The sequence below is a fragment of the Papaver somniferum genome, chromosome 1, assembly GCF_003573695.1.
Source record: "Papaver somniferum cultivar HN1 chromosome 1, ASM357369v1, whole genome shotgun sequence".
In the NCBI taxonomy this organism is placed as follows: domain Eukaryota; kingdom Viridiplantae; phylum Streptophyta; class Magnoliopsida; order Ranunculales; family Papaveraceae; genus Papaver; species Papaver somniferum.
In genome coordinates this window covers 136862037-136878031 of record NC_039358.1, presented here as the reverse complement: position 1 = coordinate 136878031, position 15995 = coordinate 136862037, and the positions used below count along the sequence as shown (strand labels likewise).

The 15995-nt window shown below is 41.6% G+C and overlaps 1 protein-coding gene across 5 annotated transcripts; it reads left to right on the top strand.

Annotated features, from left to right (window-relative positions):
* Window positions 1-121: 121 nt before the first annotated feature.
* Window positions 122-14475, top strand: LOC113301975 (E3 ubiquitin-protein ligase UPL1-like). 5 transcript variants are annotated; one of them, XM_026550822.1, is made up of 18 exons: window positions 122-321; window positions 418-497; window positions 723-881; window positions 993-1088; window positions 1171-1377; window positions 1592-9583; window positions 9652-9972; window positions 10119-10320; window positions 10420-10703; window positions 10787-11079; window positions 11185-12310; window positions 12413-12559; window positions 12655-12735; window positions 12871-13096; window positions 13213-13352; window positions 13432-13538; window positions 13655-13824; window positions 13989-14475. In XM_026550822.1, exons 6-17 carry the CDS (start codon window positions 1679-1681, stop codon window positions 13755-13757), a joined length of 10935 nt encoding a protein of 3644 aa, XP_026406607.1. In that variant the 5' UTR covers window positions 122-321; window positions 418-497; window positions 723-881; window positions 993-1088; window positions 1171-1377; window positions 1592-1678; the 3' UTR covers window positions 13758-13824; window positions 13989-14475. The 5 variants fall into 5 exon arrangements, with proteins under 5 accessions (XP_026406607.1, XP_026406594.1, XP_026406601.1 ...); XM_026550809.1 differs by lacking the exon at window positions 723-881; XM_026550816.1 differs by lacking the exon at window positions 723-881 and having other exon boundaries at window positions 1168-1377; window positions 1595-9583.
* Window positions 14476-15995: the final 1520 nt, after the last annotated feature.

Sequence of the window (15995 nt, the reverse complement as noted above, 5' to 3'; positions counted from 1 at the left end):
GGAAGGGTTTTGGAGAAGCAAGGCACTGATACACCTCAATTGTAAGGTCAATTTAGTCATTATAAATTAAAAAGAGGTAAATTTTCAACTTTTTATCTAAAAACTCCTGTAAGCTATTCTTCTCTCTCAGTTGGAAACTAGAATATATATCTCTCTCGATCAGATCGGTAATCAAAAGAAAACCCCTCTTTTGAAAACCCCAAATTTCGTCAGAAAGTTCTGATTTTTTTCATTCAATCTTCTTCTCAATCTCTTTGTATATATTATCCCTCTCATTCTATCACCATCAACTCTCTATTATCTTTGTAAAGAATCTTTTCGGTAAAGAATTCTTCTTCCTTAATTCATAAGTTATCAATTATATATGTTAAATTGTTTTGTTACTGACTGTCAATTATGATCGATTTTCCATCAAAGATCGATCTTTTTTAGGTTTTTGTAACTCTGGCAATGCTTAATTAAAGATGAAGTTGAAAAAAAGGAGGGTTTTAGAAGTGGTAAGTGGATACGCCCTATTTAAGTTTTGATTTTTATTTCTTTTAATTGTTACGTTTTGTGATTTAGGTTTTGTAAGAAGAAAACGGGTTATTAGGGTTTATGATGAATAGTTTTGTGGGTTGAGTGTTTATTAGTTCAGTTTTACTTACTTGGCATGCATGACTTTAGTGATTTTGATGTAGCAAGTGAATCAATTGTAAATTTACTGACTTCAGTGTGTTCAGTGAGTGCTATTGTTTTAGAAAATTAGCAAAATTATGAATTATCCAGTTCATTACAAGGGCTTGGTTTGGGTTGATATGGAAGTCAAATACATCTAAGGGTCATCAGGGGAAGCTAATGCAGATTAGTTGTGATAGAGCAACATAGAACTAAGCTTTAAGGTAATCTCATATGGCTAAGAAGACATGAGAGATTACCTAATTTCTTCATTCGCATATTGATTTGTATTGCAGAATTATGGTTTGCTGAGGTTTGTTTGTGTTTGTTTGCAGCCTCCTAAAATCAAATCATTCATTAACAGCGTCACTGCTGTTCCACATGAGAAAATTGAGGAATCTCTAAAAGGGTTTGCCTGGGAATATGATAAGGTGGGATTCTGAGTATGATTTCCTAATTTTATTTTGTGGTTTCTGCAAATAAACTCACAGCACTTTGTTTTTCTTAAAGCAGGGAGATTTTCACCATTGGGTCGATCTCTTTAATCATTTTGATTCATTCTTTGAGAAGCACATAAAGTCGAGGAAGGATTTGCATATTGAAGATGATTCTCTGGCCGTCGATTTTCCCTTCCCAAGAGGAGCTGTTCTCAGCATTCTCCGTGTTATAAGGATAGTTTTGGAGAATTGCACGAACAAGCATTTCTATAGTTCTTATGAGGTATGTTTAATTTGAACTGGTGTTGCCATTCTTATTTTTTTGGCGATCACAAAAAACACGTGTGCTAGCTCGTTTTTTTTTTTTTCATGACCACATTGAATACTTCGATACTACAAGATTTATTGCTCATAACTTAATTAAATCAATCTCTTGTCATTTTTCTTTAAGTTTAATCTCTTTTTCCTGATTATTTTTGTTGCCATTGGTAATGCAGCAGCATCTTTCGTCTCTGCTTGCTTCTACTGATGCAGACATTGTCGAGGCAAGTCTACAAACTTTGGTTGCATTCTTGAAGAAAACCATGGGGAAGTGCTCTATACGAGATGCATCACTAGGTTCAAAGTTATTTACTTTTTCACAAGGCTGGGGGAGCAAGGATGAAGGCCTTGGCATCGTCTCATGTGCTGTAGAGAAGGGTTGTGATCCAGTATCTTATGAATTGGGTTGTACCCTCCACTTTGAGTTCTATTCAGCAAGCGGTTCATCAAATGAGGCAACAACAACAAACCAGATGACTGAAGGGTTACAATTCATTCATTTGCCCAACATACACACCCACGAAGAAAGTGACCTAGAGCTTCTTAATAACCTAGTATCAGAGTGGAAGGTACCTCCTAGTTTGAGATTCTCTTTGCTGACAAGATTGCGGTTTGCAAGGGCCTTTGGATCTTTAGCTGCAAGACAGCAGTATATATGTATTCGCCTCTATGCTTTTATAATACTTGCTCAAGCAAGCCATGATGCCGAAGACTTGGCTGCATTTTTCACTAATGAGCCTGAATTTGTCAGTGAACTGGTAAGCTTAATCAGTTACGAAGAGGCTGTTCCCGAAAAGATTCGCATTCTGGGTATACAAGCTCTGGTTGCTCTTTGTCAAGATCGTTCCCGTCAGACAACAGTATTAAGTGCTGTGACTTCAGGCGGCCATCGTGGAATTCTATCCAGTCTCATGCAAAAGACTATTGATTCTATTACCAGTGATGTCTCAAGATGGTCTGTTGTTTTTGCTGAATCTCTCTTATCTCTTGTCACTGTTTTGGTTTCATCGTCTTCTGGCTGCTCGGCCTTGCAGGAAGCTGGATTCATACCCACTCTTCTTCCTCTTCTTAATGATACGGACCCCCAACACTTGCACCTGGTCAGTACTGCAGTTCATGTTCTAGAAGCCTTTATGGATTATAGTAATCCGGCTGCTGCATTATTTAGAGATTTGGGAGGTTTAGATGACACTATTGCCCGTTTGAAAATTGAAGTTTCTCACGTAGAGGAGAAAGGTTCAAAAAAACCTGGAGAAGAGTCCCAGGGTAGTCGCAAGGGAAAAGAAGTGGTTTCAGATTTTTCAGCGGAGGTAGATAATGTACATCCTCAATATAACGATGCATTGGTTGCTTATCACCGCAGGTTGCTTATGAAAGCTTTACTGCGTGCTATATCACTTGGCACTTATGCCCCTGGAAGTGCTGCTCGTATTTATGGCTCTGAAGAGAGCTTATTACCTCATTGCTTGTGTATTATTTTCAGAAGAGCCAAAGGTTTTGGTGGTGGTGTATTTTCTCTTGCAGCTACTGTCATGAGCGATCTCATTCACAAAGACCCAACCTGTTATCCTGTTTTAGATGCGGCTAATCTTCCTGCTGCTTTCCTGGATGCTATTATGGATGGGATCCTTTGCTCTTCTGAAGCTGTCACATGCATCCCTCAATGCCTGGATGCACTGTGTTTGAACAACAGCGGTCTTCAGGCTGTAAAGGATCGCAATGCTCTTAGGTGCTTTGTTAAAATATTCACCTCTAAATCTTATCTACATGCCCTGGCCGGCGATACTCCTGCTTCTCTGTCGACTGGTTTGGATGAGTTGATGCGCCATGCTTCTTCCTTGAGAGCACCTGGAGTTGACATGTTAATTGAGATCTTGAATACCATTTCGAAGATTGGCAGTGTGGTGGAAGCTTCTTCTTCAGCGATTGATTCTCAGTGCTCTTCCGCTCCTGTTCCAATGGAAACCGATATAGATGAAAAGAATGTGGTTTCAGGAGAGGATGGGGAACCATCCAAAATGGAAAGTTCTGACCAAGTTACTGAAACTTCTTCTGAGGGCCCATTGGCTGATACCGAGTCTATACTGCCTGAATATATAAGTAATGCTTCTCGTCTTCTGGAAACCGTTCTTCAGAATGCGGACACATGTCGTATATTTATTGAGAAGAAGGGTGTTGAAGCTATTCTACAGATATTTAATTTGCCATTAGTGCCTCTTTTTGTTTCTATTGGTCACAATGTAGCTGCTGCGTTCAAGAATTTTTCGCCTCAGCATTCTGCTGCTCTAGCTAGGGTGGTGTGCTCGTTCTTGAGGGAACGTTTGAAGTTAACTAATGAATTATTAAGTTCTGTGGCAGGATCTCAAATCGGTAGGATAGAGTCAGCAAAGAAAAGTGAAGTCTTGAGATGTCTTTCTAGTCTGGAAGGTCTTCTGGCTTTTTCCAATTCGCTTTTGAAGTTGTCCAGCAGTATGATGCCTGAACTGGGAAACGCAGATGCTGATGTTGTGAAAGATTTAGGGAGAGTTTACAGGGAAATACAATGGCAAATATCTTTATCCAGTGATATCAAGGTGGAAGAGAAGCGAGGAGATCAAGAATCAGGATCCAAAGATGCTTCTGCATCAAGTGGTCTTGGAACTGAAGATGATTCTAATCTTCTTCCGATGGTAAGATACACGAGTCATGGCACTATGAGGAATGGTTCTCGCTCACCATGGAATGCGGAGCAGGAGTTTTTGTCTGTGGTTCGTTCTGGAGAAGGCATACATCGTCATGGACGACATGGGTTAGCACGGATTCGTGGTGAAAGGCTTATTCGACATATGGAGTCTTCAAGCATTGACATAGAAGGTCCTAGAAGTGCATCAGAGAGTTTTTCTGTCCAAGATGTCAAAGCAAGAAGTCCTGATGTTGTCTTACTGGAAAATCTAAATAAACTTGCTCTTACGATGCGTTTGTTTTTTGCTGCTCTTGTTAAGGGGTTTACAGGTCCGAACCGTCGTAGAGCTGACTCTGGTTCTGTGAGTGCTGCCTCTAAGAGCCTTGCTACATCCCTTTCAAAAATCTTTCATGAGGCTCTGAGTTTTTCTGGACACTCTACTTCAGCTGATCCTGACATGTCTCTGTCAGTGAAGTGTCGTTATCTTGGAAAAGTTGTGGATGACATGGTGGCTCTCACTTTTGATAGCAAACGGCGTGGATGCAATACAGTCCTGGTGAATAATTTTTATGTTCATGGAACCTTCAAGGAACTTTTAACCACATTTGAGGCTACAAGCCAATTGCTCTGGACTTTACCTTTTTCTGTTCCTTTATCCGGGACTGACCAAGATAAGGCAGGTGAAGAAGACAAGCTGTGTCGCTCATCTTGGTTGATTAGTACATTACAAAGTTATTGCCGTATGCTAGAATATTTTGTAAATTCTGCTCTCCTTTTGTCCCCGACGTCTTCATATCAAGCTCAGATGCTTGTTCAGCCGTTTGCATCAGGATTGTCAATTGGCCTGTTTCCTGTTCCAAGGGATCCCGAAGTTTTTGTGCGTATGTTACAGTCTCAGGTTCTTGATGCAGTCCTTCCTGTATGGAATCACCCCATGTTTCCTAGTTGCAGCTCTGCTTTCATCTCTTCAATGGTTTCTCTTATTACACACATATATTCCGGTGTAGGAGATGTAAAGCGGGGAAGAAATGGTACCACAGGAAGTGCAGCTCAACGTTTCATCGCCCCACCTCCTGATGAATCTACTATTTCTACGATTGTTGAAATGGGATTTACTCGTACGAGGGCAGTTGAAGCACTGCGACGGGTGGAAACAAATAGTGTTGAGATGGCCATGGAGTGGTTGTTCAGTCATGCCGAAGATCCTGTGCAGGAAGATGATGAGTTGGCTCGGGCACTTGCTTTGTCACTTGGAAGTTCGTCAGAAACATCAAAAGAGGATAACACTGATAAGGCGAAAGATGTGCTTACAGAGGAGAGAGTAACAGATGCACCTCCAGTTGATGATATTCTTGCTTCTTCTATGAAGTTGTTCCAAAGTAGTGAGTCGATAGCTTTCTCATTGACAGATTTGCTTGTGACACTCTGTAATCGAAACAAAGGCGAAGAACGTCCAAGAGTTGTTACCTATCTGATTCAGCAATTGAAGCTCTGTCCTTCAGATTTTTCAAAAGATACAGGTCTCTTGTGTACGTTATCACATATTTTGGCCTTGCTTCTTTCTGAAGATGGTGGTACTCGAGAAACTGCTGCAGAAAATGGTATCGTCTCTGCTGCAATTGATATCTTGACGAACTTCAAGGCGAGGAATGAGTCAGGAGAAGAGGTTGCGGTCCCAAAATGTATAAGTGCTTTATTACTTATCCTGGATAACATGTTGCAATCTAAGCCCAGAGTTTTACCCGAGTCTACTGAATCTATGACAGAGTCTGCTGAAGACCAACCTCCACAATCACTCTCCACAGGTGTAGAAGAGAACAAACCTGCTTCGGAGGAGGCCAAGGATAAAGAAGCTAGTAGTAATGTATTTGAGAAAACATTAGGGAAGTCTACTGGTTACTTGACTCTTGAGGAGAGCCAAAGGGTACTTTCAGTTACTTTGGAGTTTATAAAACAGCATGTCCCAGCTGTGGTCATGCAGGCTGTTCTGCAGTTATGTGCTCGCTTGACAAAAACCCATACTGTAGCCATGCAATTTCTTGAAAATGGAGGTTTGGTGGCCCTTTTTAGCCTCCCAAGTAGTTGTTTCTTCCCTGGATACAATAGTGTAGCATCTGCTATCGTTAGGCACCTACTTGAAGATCCCCAAACCTTACAAACAGCTATGGAGTTGGAGATTCGACAAACTATCTCTGGTACTCTTAGCCGTCATGCGGGTCGTCTTTCACCTAGAATTTTTTTGTCAGCTATGGCACCTGTTATTTCTAGAGATCCAGTGGTCTTCATGAGAGCCACAGCTGCAGTTTGTCAATTGGAGACGTCAGGAAGCCGGATAAACGTGGTCTTATCTAAAGAAAAAGAAAAAGAAAAAGAGAAGGAAAAAGACAAATCAAAAACATCTTGTGGTGAAGCTGGACTATCTTCTAATGATGGTGTTCGGATATCTGAAAATAAGCAGCAACTTGATGGTCCAGGCAAATGTTCTAAAGGCCACAAGAAGGTTCCTGCTAACCTCACACAAGTGATTGACCAGCTCCTGGAAATAGTCATGAGTTACCCTTCAGCACAAAACCAGGAAGAGTTAACAAATTCATCGGTTCCTATGGAAGTAGATGAGCCTGCTATGAGGAAAAAGGGTAAATCAAAAGTTGATGATACAAAGAAAGTGGAAATGAATAGCCTCTCAGAAAGATCGACTGGGTTAGCAAAAGTGACGTTTGTCCTTAAGCTGTTGAGTGATATTCTTCTGATGTATGTACACGCAGTCGGGGTGATTTTAAAACGGGATCTGGAAATATGCCAACAACGAGGATACACTTCAGTGGATGGTTTTGGGCAAGGTGGAGTACTGTATCATATTTTGCATCGGCTACTCCCGCTATCTTCTGATAAAACTGCTGGCGCAGCTGATGAATGGAGTGACAAGCTGTCTGAAAAAGCCTCATGGTTTTTAGTGGTGCTCTCTGGTCGTTCTAGTGAAGGGCGTAGACGTGTCATCAATGAAATTGCTCGAGCGTTATTTTCATTTTCAAACCTGGAGAACAATTCATCAAAGAACATCTTATTGCCAAATAGAAGTGTTTTAGCTTTTGCCGACTTGGTTAATTCGATATTGTCAAAGAATTCATCCTCAAGCAATTTACCTGGTCCTGGTTGCTCACCAGACATAGCAAAGACAATGATTGATGGAGGGATGATTCAGTCACTGACTAGTATTGTACGGATTATTGATTTGGATCATCCTGATGCTCCAAAAGTTGTGAATCTCATAATCAAGGCTTTAGAGAGCTTAACAAGGGTTGCTAATGCTAGTGAACAGCTCAGGTCGGATGGGTCCAAGAAAAAAGTTGCTGTAACAAATGGGAGAAGTGGAGATCAAACAAATGCATTTTCAGCTGGTGAAGCTGTGGAGAACAACCAGAATCAGATCAATCAACAGGAGGGTAACGATGCTCCACAACTTGAGCAACATCAGCTTCAGGGTACTTCTAATACTGACGGGGATCAAGGTGGGAGTCCAGATCAGTCCATGGAGCAAGATACAAGAGTAGAAGGAGAAGAAACCACTGCTAACCCGCCTGTGGAGCATAGGGAAGAGTTCGTACGGGAGGAGATGGAAGAAACTGGTGCATTACACAGTAACAGTGACGGAATTGAGATGACTTTCCGAGTTGAACACAGGGCAGATGATGAAATGGGTGATGAAGATGATGAGGATATGGGAGATGATGACGAGGATGATGAAGACGAGGATGAGGAGGAAGAGGATATAGCAGAAGATGGTACTGCGCTGATGTCTCTAGCAGATACTGATGTGGAGGACCATGACGATAGTGGTCTCGGGGATGAGTACAATGACGAGATCATTGATGAAGAAGATGATGAATTCCATGAAAATCGTGTTATAGAAGTGAGGTGGAGGGAAGGCTTGGATGGTTTAGATCATTTGCAGGTTCTTGGCCGGCCTGGAGCTGCAGGAGGCCTCATCGATGTTGCTGCCGAGCCTTTCCAGGGGGTAAATGTGGATGACATATTTGGTCTTCGAAGGCCTCTAGGTGTTGAGAGACGCCGTCAAACTGCTAATAGGACTCTACTTGAGCGGTCTGGTGGTCTTGATACTGGTGGTTTTCAACATCCGCTCCTCACGAGACCATCCCAATCTGGGGATCCAGTTAGTTCAGTGTGGTCTTCATCTGGAAACTCATCTAGAGATTTGGAAAGTTTACAGGTTGGAAGTTTTGATGCAGCGCACTTTTATATGTTTGATGCTCCTGTTCTTACATCTGATCATGCATCGGCAACTCTCTTCGGTGAACGGTCTGTTGGTGCTCCACCACCACCTCTGATAGATTTTTCTCTTGGGATGGATCCCTTGCAGCACTTGGCAGGAGGACGAAGAGGACCGGGTGATGGACGGTGGACTGATGATGGTCAGCCTCAGGGAAGTAATCAAGCTGCTGCTATTGCTTATGCAGTAGAGGATCATTTCATATCACAGTTGCGCAGTGTGACTGATGCCAACAGCCCTCTATCTCAAAGGCCGGCGGAGATCTCAAGACCGGAGGAGAAGCCACAAGCAGATATTCCACCATCCCATATTGATAGTCAATTACTGATAGCTGGTGATATCATTGATAGTCAGCAAAGTGAAGTGCAACATCAGGATGTTAATATTGAATTAACAGATAATCAAGAGAATCCAACAGAAAGTGAACAGGTTGCTGGCAGAGACGAGGATGGAAGTTTACGAGTGGTGGAATGTATGTTAACACATCCGGATGCATTAAACAGGATCCCAGATGGGAGTGAAAGCATGGAAATTGGCGAGGATAGTGGTGCTTCTGCTGAACAGTTGCAGGCCGTGCCTGATTTCGTTACCTCATCAGATGGCATTCTCAATTTGGATTCAAGTAACCGGGATTCATCTCTGCAGGGTGGATTAGATTATGGATCCTCAAGGACGGATAGCCAGTCCAGTAATTATGCACGTCTAGACTCTGGCTCAGAAATTCCTGAGGCTGTTGATGGTCATGCTTCTTCAGTTCATTTAACTGCCGATGTTGAGATGGATGGTACTCACGCTGAAGAGAATCAGGCTGAACGTGTTATTCTTGCTTCTGATGTCAGGGTACATGAATCGCTTGCTGGACCGAGCGTTCCAGTGGCCGAGGATGGTAATCAGGGTGATCAAACCAGTTCTAATAATGAAACTTCAAGTGCGAATACTATTGATCCAACCTTTTTGGAGGCACTGCCAGAAGATTTGCGGGCAGAAGTACTGGCTTCCCAGCTTGCCCAACCCGTTCAAGCCACCACATACACACCTCCTTCTGCAGAAGACATTGATCCTGAATTTTTAGCTGCTCTTCCCCCAGATATCCAAGCAGAAGTGTTAGCACAACAACGGGCACAAAGAGTTATACAATCTCATCAAGCTGAAGGTCAAGCAGCTGACATGGATAATGCTTCTATTATAGCTACATTCCCTGCTGATCTGCGTGAAGAGGTATGTATTTTGAAACATTGTTTCTCTTATTTCGCCGTGCCAATGAAATCTTATCATATCCTTTCCAGGTTCTTTTGACTTCTTCCGAAGCGGTACTATCTGCGCTACCTTCTCCATTACTTGCTGAAGCCCAGATGCTGAGAGATAGAGCAATGAGCCACTATCAAGCCCGCAGCCTTTTTGGAAGCACCCATAGGCTTAGTAGTGCTAGGAGGAATAGTTTAGGATTCGATAGGCAGACATTGATGGATAGGGGTGTTGGTGTTTCAATTGGTCGAAGGACGGCTTCAGCTTATGCAGACCGTCTGAAGGTGAAAGAAATTGAAGGTGCACCTCTTCTGGATGCAGATTCCTTGAAAGCTTTGGTCCGGCTCCTGAGGCTAGCACAGGTAGCGTTCTGTTTGAGTATTTTCAGTTTGGATAGATTTCAAGTTGTTATTGGTCATTTCACTTTTATAACTAGAATATTCAGCTTACATGTGATATTTTCTTTTAAAATTTATTCTCACCTCTCATTTTTCCTTTGCATGGAAAGCCCCTTGGAAAAGGCCTTCTTCAGAGACTGTTGTTGAATCTTTGTTCACATAGTATTACGAGAGCGAATCTTCTCCGCCTCTTGCTAAGTATGATAAAACCTGAAGCTGAAGGTTTAGTCAGTGGTCCAGCATCAGTTTCTGCTCAGCGGCTTTATGGCTGCCGATGGAATGTTGTATATGGTCGGTCACAGCATTTGGATGGTACTACTCTTCCCTGTTCCGATCTTTCATTTATTTGTAGTGTGTATTTTTATATATATATAGTATTGGGTTTTGTATTTTAACTGTCTTTTTGTGTAGGTCTTCCACCCCTGGTATCTCGCAGAATCCTTGAGATATTGACATATCTAGCAACAAATCATCCAGAAGTGGCACATATCCTTTTCTATTTTGATCATCGATTGGTCACTGATTCACCAATTTCCGTGGACGATAAGAATGATAAAGGAAAAGGGAAATTAATTGAAGGAACAGACGTGCCCAACCAGCTCGAAGCATCTCAAGTCGGGGATATACCTCTAATCCTTTTACTGAAGCTCTTGAGTCGACCACTGTTTTTACGCAGTAATGCTCACCTTGAACAGGTATGATTCTGACTCCTTGAGTAGAGACATTTTCTCGGTTATCTAAAACAGTTGTAGTGACTTGACTTAAATATTATATACAGGTTATGGGGCTGCTCCAGGTAGTTGTTTTTAAGGCAGCCTTGAGGTTAGAGTGTGAGACCCAATCTGAACAACCTGCGGCCACTTCCCAGGCTGAGCCTGTTAATGAAGGAGCAGAGGACATTCAACATGAATCTCCTATAGTAGAACCAGATTCCAACCAAGAGTTGATAAAAGATACCAGTGCTAATATATCCACACTGGAGCCAAAGAGAACCACCAATCTTTATGATATTTTCTTGCAGATTCCAGAGTCTGATTTGCGCAACATTTGTGGCCTTCTGGCTCGCGAGGGGTAACTTCCATCAACTAATATTAATTCAAAGATATCAATTGTTTAAGTCTGCTCTTTGTTAGTTTATCTCCATTCTCTTTCTAATCTGGGCTTCTAAATGATTAGGCTTTCAGACAAAGTACATTTGCTTGCTGCTGAGCTGGTAAAGAAATTGGCTTCCACTGCAAAGCCACATCGGAAGCTGTTTACAGCAGAATTAGCAGGTTTAGCTCATAGTTTGAGTAGCTCAGCGGTGAGTGAACTTGTTACCCTGAGGAGCACAAACATGTTAGGGCTGAGTGCTGGTTCTATGGCTGGGGCTGCTATCTTACGTGTTCTACAAGCACTTAGTAACCTCACTTCACCGATTCCGGAAGGGAGTAAAGGTCAAGAGAACGATGCGGAGCAGGAAAAGCTAACTGATGTATTGAACTTAAATGTAGCGCTTGAGCCACTATGGCAAGAACTGAGCGACTGCATAAGCACGACTGAGGTAAAACTAGGTCAGAGCCTGGTGTCTTCTCCCATATCAAATCCAAATCCCAGGGACCCTGTGGGAGGTAACCCTTCTTTGTCTCCACCACTTCCTCCTGGAACCCAGAGACTCTTACCTTTTATCGAGGCATTTTTTGTTTTGTGTGAGAAGCTACAAACAAATGCAACTGGACAGCAAGATCAAGTCAATGTTACTGCCAGCGAAGTTAAAGATGGTGCATGGACTTCATTTGCGTTAGAGAAATTTGATGGGGTTGTCCAAAGGCGACCTGATGGTGCTGTTACATTTGCTCGGTTTTCTGAGAAACATCGGAGGCTTTTGAATGCTTTCATCAGACAAAATCCAGGCTTGCTGGAGAAATCACTTTGTATGATGCTGAAGGCACCAAGACTAATTGATTTTGACAATAAGAGAGCGTATTTCCGCTCTAGAATCAGGCAACACCATGAGCAACACCCATCTGCCCCATTACGCATTAGCGTTCGCCGTGCATATGTTTTGGAAGATTCCTATAATCAGTTACGGATGCGCCCCACTCAGGACTTGAAGGGGCGCCTAACTGTGCAATTTCAAGGTGAGGAGGGAATTGATGCTGGTGGGTTAACTAGAGAATGGTATCAATTGTTGTCCAGGGTCATATTTGACAAGGGAGCTTTGCTTTTCACCACTGTGGGAAACAATGCAACATTTCAACCAAATCCTAATTCGGTGTACCAAACTGAGCATCTTTCTTACTTCAAATTCGTGGGCCGTGTGGTAATATTCTGCCTGAACTACATTGTATCATCATGAATTCTCATTTTCATTAATTGTGGTTTCAAACCTTTTCCAATATCCGCACGTGATATCTCTTATCAGGTTGCTAAGGCTCTATTTGATGGTCAACTTTTGGACGTTTATTTCACGCGCTCCTTCTACAAGCACATTCTTGGTGTAAAGGTGACTTACCATGACATAGAGGCTGTTGATCCTGATTATTATAAGAACTTAAAGTGGATGCTGGAGGTTAGTTAGTTCATTGGTGATATTGCTCATCTTTGTTTTTACTCTAAAGTCCCACAAGATTGTAAAATATAAATCACTGTTTGTCTTGTTCACAGAATGACGTGAGTGAAATACCTGATTTGACCTTTAGCATGGATGCTGATGAGGAGAAGCACATTCTTTACGAGAAAACTGAGGTATAAGATATGCCTAGCATAAACAGAGCGAGCTTTTCGCATTTTCCCATGCACCTAGCATCTGTCTATTTTTTCGACTTACATATCACATTCTAGCATTGGCTGATCTTTTTATTTTCTTACACTTTTGAAAAGGTTACCGATTATGAGCTTAAACCTGGAGGAAGAAACTGCAGGGTCACAGAAGAGACAAAGCATGAGTATGTAGATCTTGTGGCTGGCCACATCTTGACAAATGCCATTCGCCCTCAGATCAATTCTTTCCTGGAAGGTTTCAATGAATTGGTACCCCGAGAGCTTATTTCAATTTTTAACGATAAAGAGCTTGAACTGCTTATTAGTGGGCTTCCAGAAATTGACTGTAAGTTTGCTTAAAGTAAAACTATAAATCATGTATTGTGCATGTTAAACCGGTTACACTTGTAACTCCTTTTTTTAGTTTGATTTGTGTTCTTATTGAAAAGTCTACTTGTTCAGTGGATGACCTACAGGCCAATGCTGAGTATACTGGTTACAGTGCTGCTTCTAATGTGGTTCAGTGGTTCTGGGAAGTTGTCAAAGCGTTCAGCAAAGAAGACATGGCAAGGTTGCTTCAGTTTGTCACTGGGACATCCAAGGTACGTGCCAGTAATTGAGATTGCTGATAAAGGATACTACTCTCCACGGCTTGTTTAAAGCTCTACTTGGTTCTTTCAGGTCCCTTTGGATGGTTTTAAAGCTTTGCAAGGAATATCTGGTCCTCAGCGATTTCAGATTCACAAGGCGTATGGGGCACCAGAGAGGTTACCATCAGCTCATACCTGGTTAGTGTTGACTTGCTTTCTAGTTGATCACACAAATTGTTTTTTCTCCTTAATTCATCTTTTTTGTTGCTGGCCTTGAAGTATATTGTAGCCCTAATGATCTTCTGTTTCTTCAGCTTTAACCAACTGGACCTCCCCGAGTATTCCTCCAAGGAACAGCTTCAAGAACGCTTGTTGCTTGCAATTCATGAAGCTAGTGAGGGTTTTGGCTTCGGTTAACAAAGTTGATAAAAAATGAGGTTAAGCCAGAGAAGCCAGCAAGTTCTTCATGTGTTGCTATGTACATGTAAGCTACCTTCAAATACCTCCCACCACTCTCTAGACTGTGTAATCAATGAGCTTCAGCATTAGGATAGTCTTTTTGTTTATTAGCACCTTGTTTGTTAGGAGTTGTTCTTATCATGTATACTTCATTGGAGTCCCGATCTCTAAAAGCGTGGCTTTCTGCAGATACAGAGGTGACCCATTGAGGTTGACAGAGAAGAGATATAACTTTCACCAAAAGGCTCGTGAACACTGTGGCGATTAAGTGTCAACTGGATCAGAAGTTTATTTAAGTTTGGAAGCTTATATAGACTGTGGGTACTATTTACAATAGATAATTTCCTCACTTTCTATTGAGCGGCAGATTTTATTATTCTGCGTTCGGAGGGAGTTGTGATGGCATAGCAGCGGCAGCAACAATTTGCAAGTTGCATTGAGAAGTCGTTCTTATCTAACTCAAATTCTTTGTTTTCCTGAATACTAGTATAACCTAGCAAACCATATATATCTGCCGCAACCTTGTTTATATCGCTGTGGCATAATCCATCTATCGGCAGTTTCTCTCGCTTTTTTTTTCCTTATTCGGGGGGGTTATCTACCTTTTTTATTTTATTGTGAATGCTGAATTACTTTCTCTATATAATGAATAAAAAGGCGGGTTTATTTGGTTTTATATTCCTCTCCAGTTTGTCTCTAGATGGGATCCATCCACCCTGGATAAGTAACTGCAGTAGGAGCAGCTTTTTAATAGTTGCTCCTGGTAAGTAATTAATTAATGTGATGTTAATAGCTAAATACTACTCCCTCCGTTCTTTTTTAATAGACCAGTTTTGTTTTTAGCGAAATTTAAGGAAATTAAGAGAACTAATCATTGAAAGTGGTCCTCATGACACTTGTCAATAAAAGAAATGAAGTGAAATGGTCCCCACGATACTTGTTAGCAAAAGAAGTAAAGTGAAGTGGTCCACATGACACTTGTCATCAAAAGAAGTTAAAAGAGAAAAGTGGTCCCAAAAAATTAAAATAACATTTGACTTTCCCAATTAGGAAACTGGCCTATTTTTTTGAAACTTTTATTTATAGAAACTGGCCTATTAAAAAAAAACGGAGATGAGTGGAAATATGGTGTACACTTGTCTTCTATTTAATCCAACATTTGAATACAATAGCTTTCTTCAATATTTTTACAATCATCTGAACAGATGTGTTTTTGGGGCTGCCTAAATGAAAAATGGTTTGTCAGCGTGCGTTCTGTTTGTCAAGCTTTCCTCGATGTGAGCCGTCATCAGTGGCGAGAAACTGTCTTTTCCTGCTTATCTTATAGTGGCCGGTCGGGATTGGCAGACAGAATATAGCATCTTCCAATTAATGAGGGCTGGTGAGTTCGAACACACTGCAGATCCAGACCAAAGTTGGTAATGAGCGAACAAGTTGTTTTTGATTTTTATATGTTGTTTTTGGTTTGTTGCTGCTGCTGCACGCTTCCCTCTGGGGGTTGGCTGTTTTCTTTTTTCTTCTTTTTTTTGGTATTCTCTGGGAGTTAATAAAGTATTAGCGATGAAAGCTGTTGTTTGTCAAAACGTGGTGGATTCAGTGATAGTCGGCATCTGGAGATATACGACTCAAGACAGATATACTTACTTCGTCATCAGATTACATGTGGCTAAAAACACAGATATAGCTCATGATATCATAATCTCGGATGATTAGTCGACCAGCAGCAGTCTGAACCAGCAACGGTCATATTCATGCAAATGAAGCTCGTAATAAAAAAAAGGGATGCTGCCCCTACCAACCATGGCAGGTATTGACACTCACCAAAAAGACACCAAATATTGCCTATGATCTTTTCCTTCTGGTCAAAAGCTCAATGAACAACCGTGAACTAGCAGCCAGAGTTGCTAAACTGCCTCTAAAACCTCATTCATTATATGTTTGACTAGAGTAGTTTCGCGAATCAAATGACGATCTTACGGTCTGCGGCATTTATATGTAAAGGGTTTTTCAGTTACCGGCCGATGCAGTAATCCAGTCAAGTGCGTGGCGGGGTAAAAAAAAACTGTGGTAGATGAGAAAAGTGACTCCCAAAACCAACCAATACGCTATGATCAAAATCCATTAGTTAAGTTCCGATATTTCATTCATAAACACGTCACAGGTTGAAACGTAACATCTAAGGGCATCCACAATGGA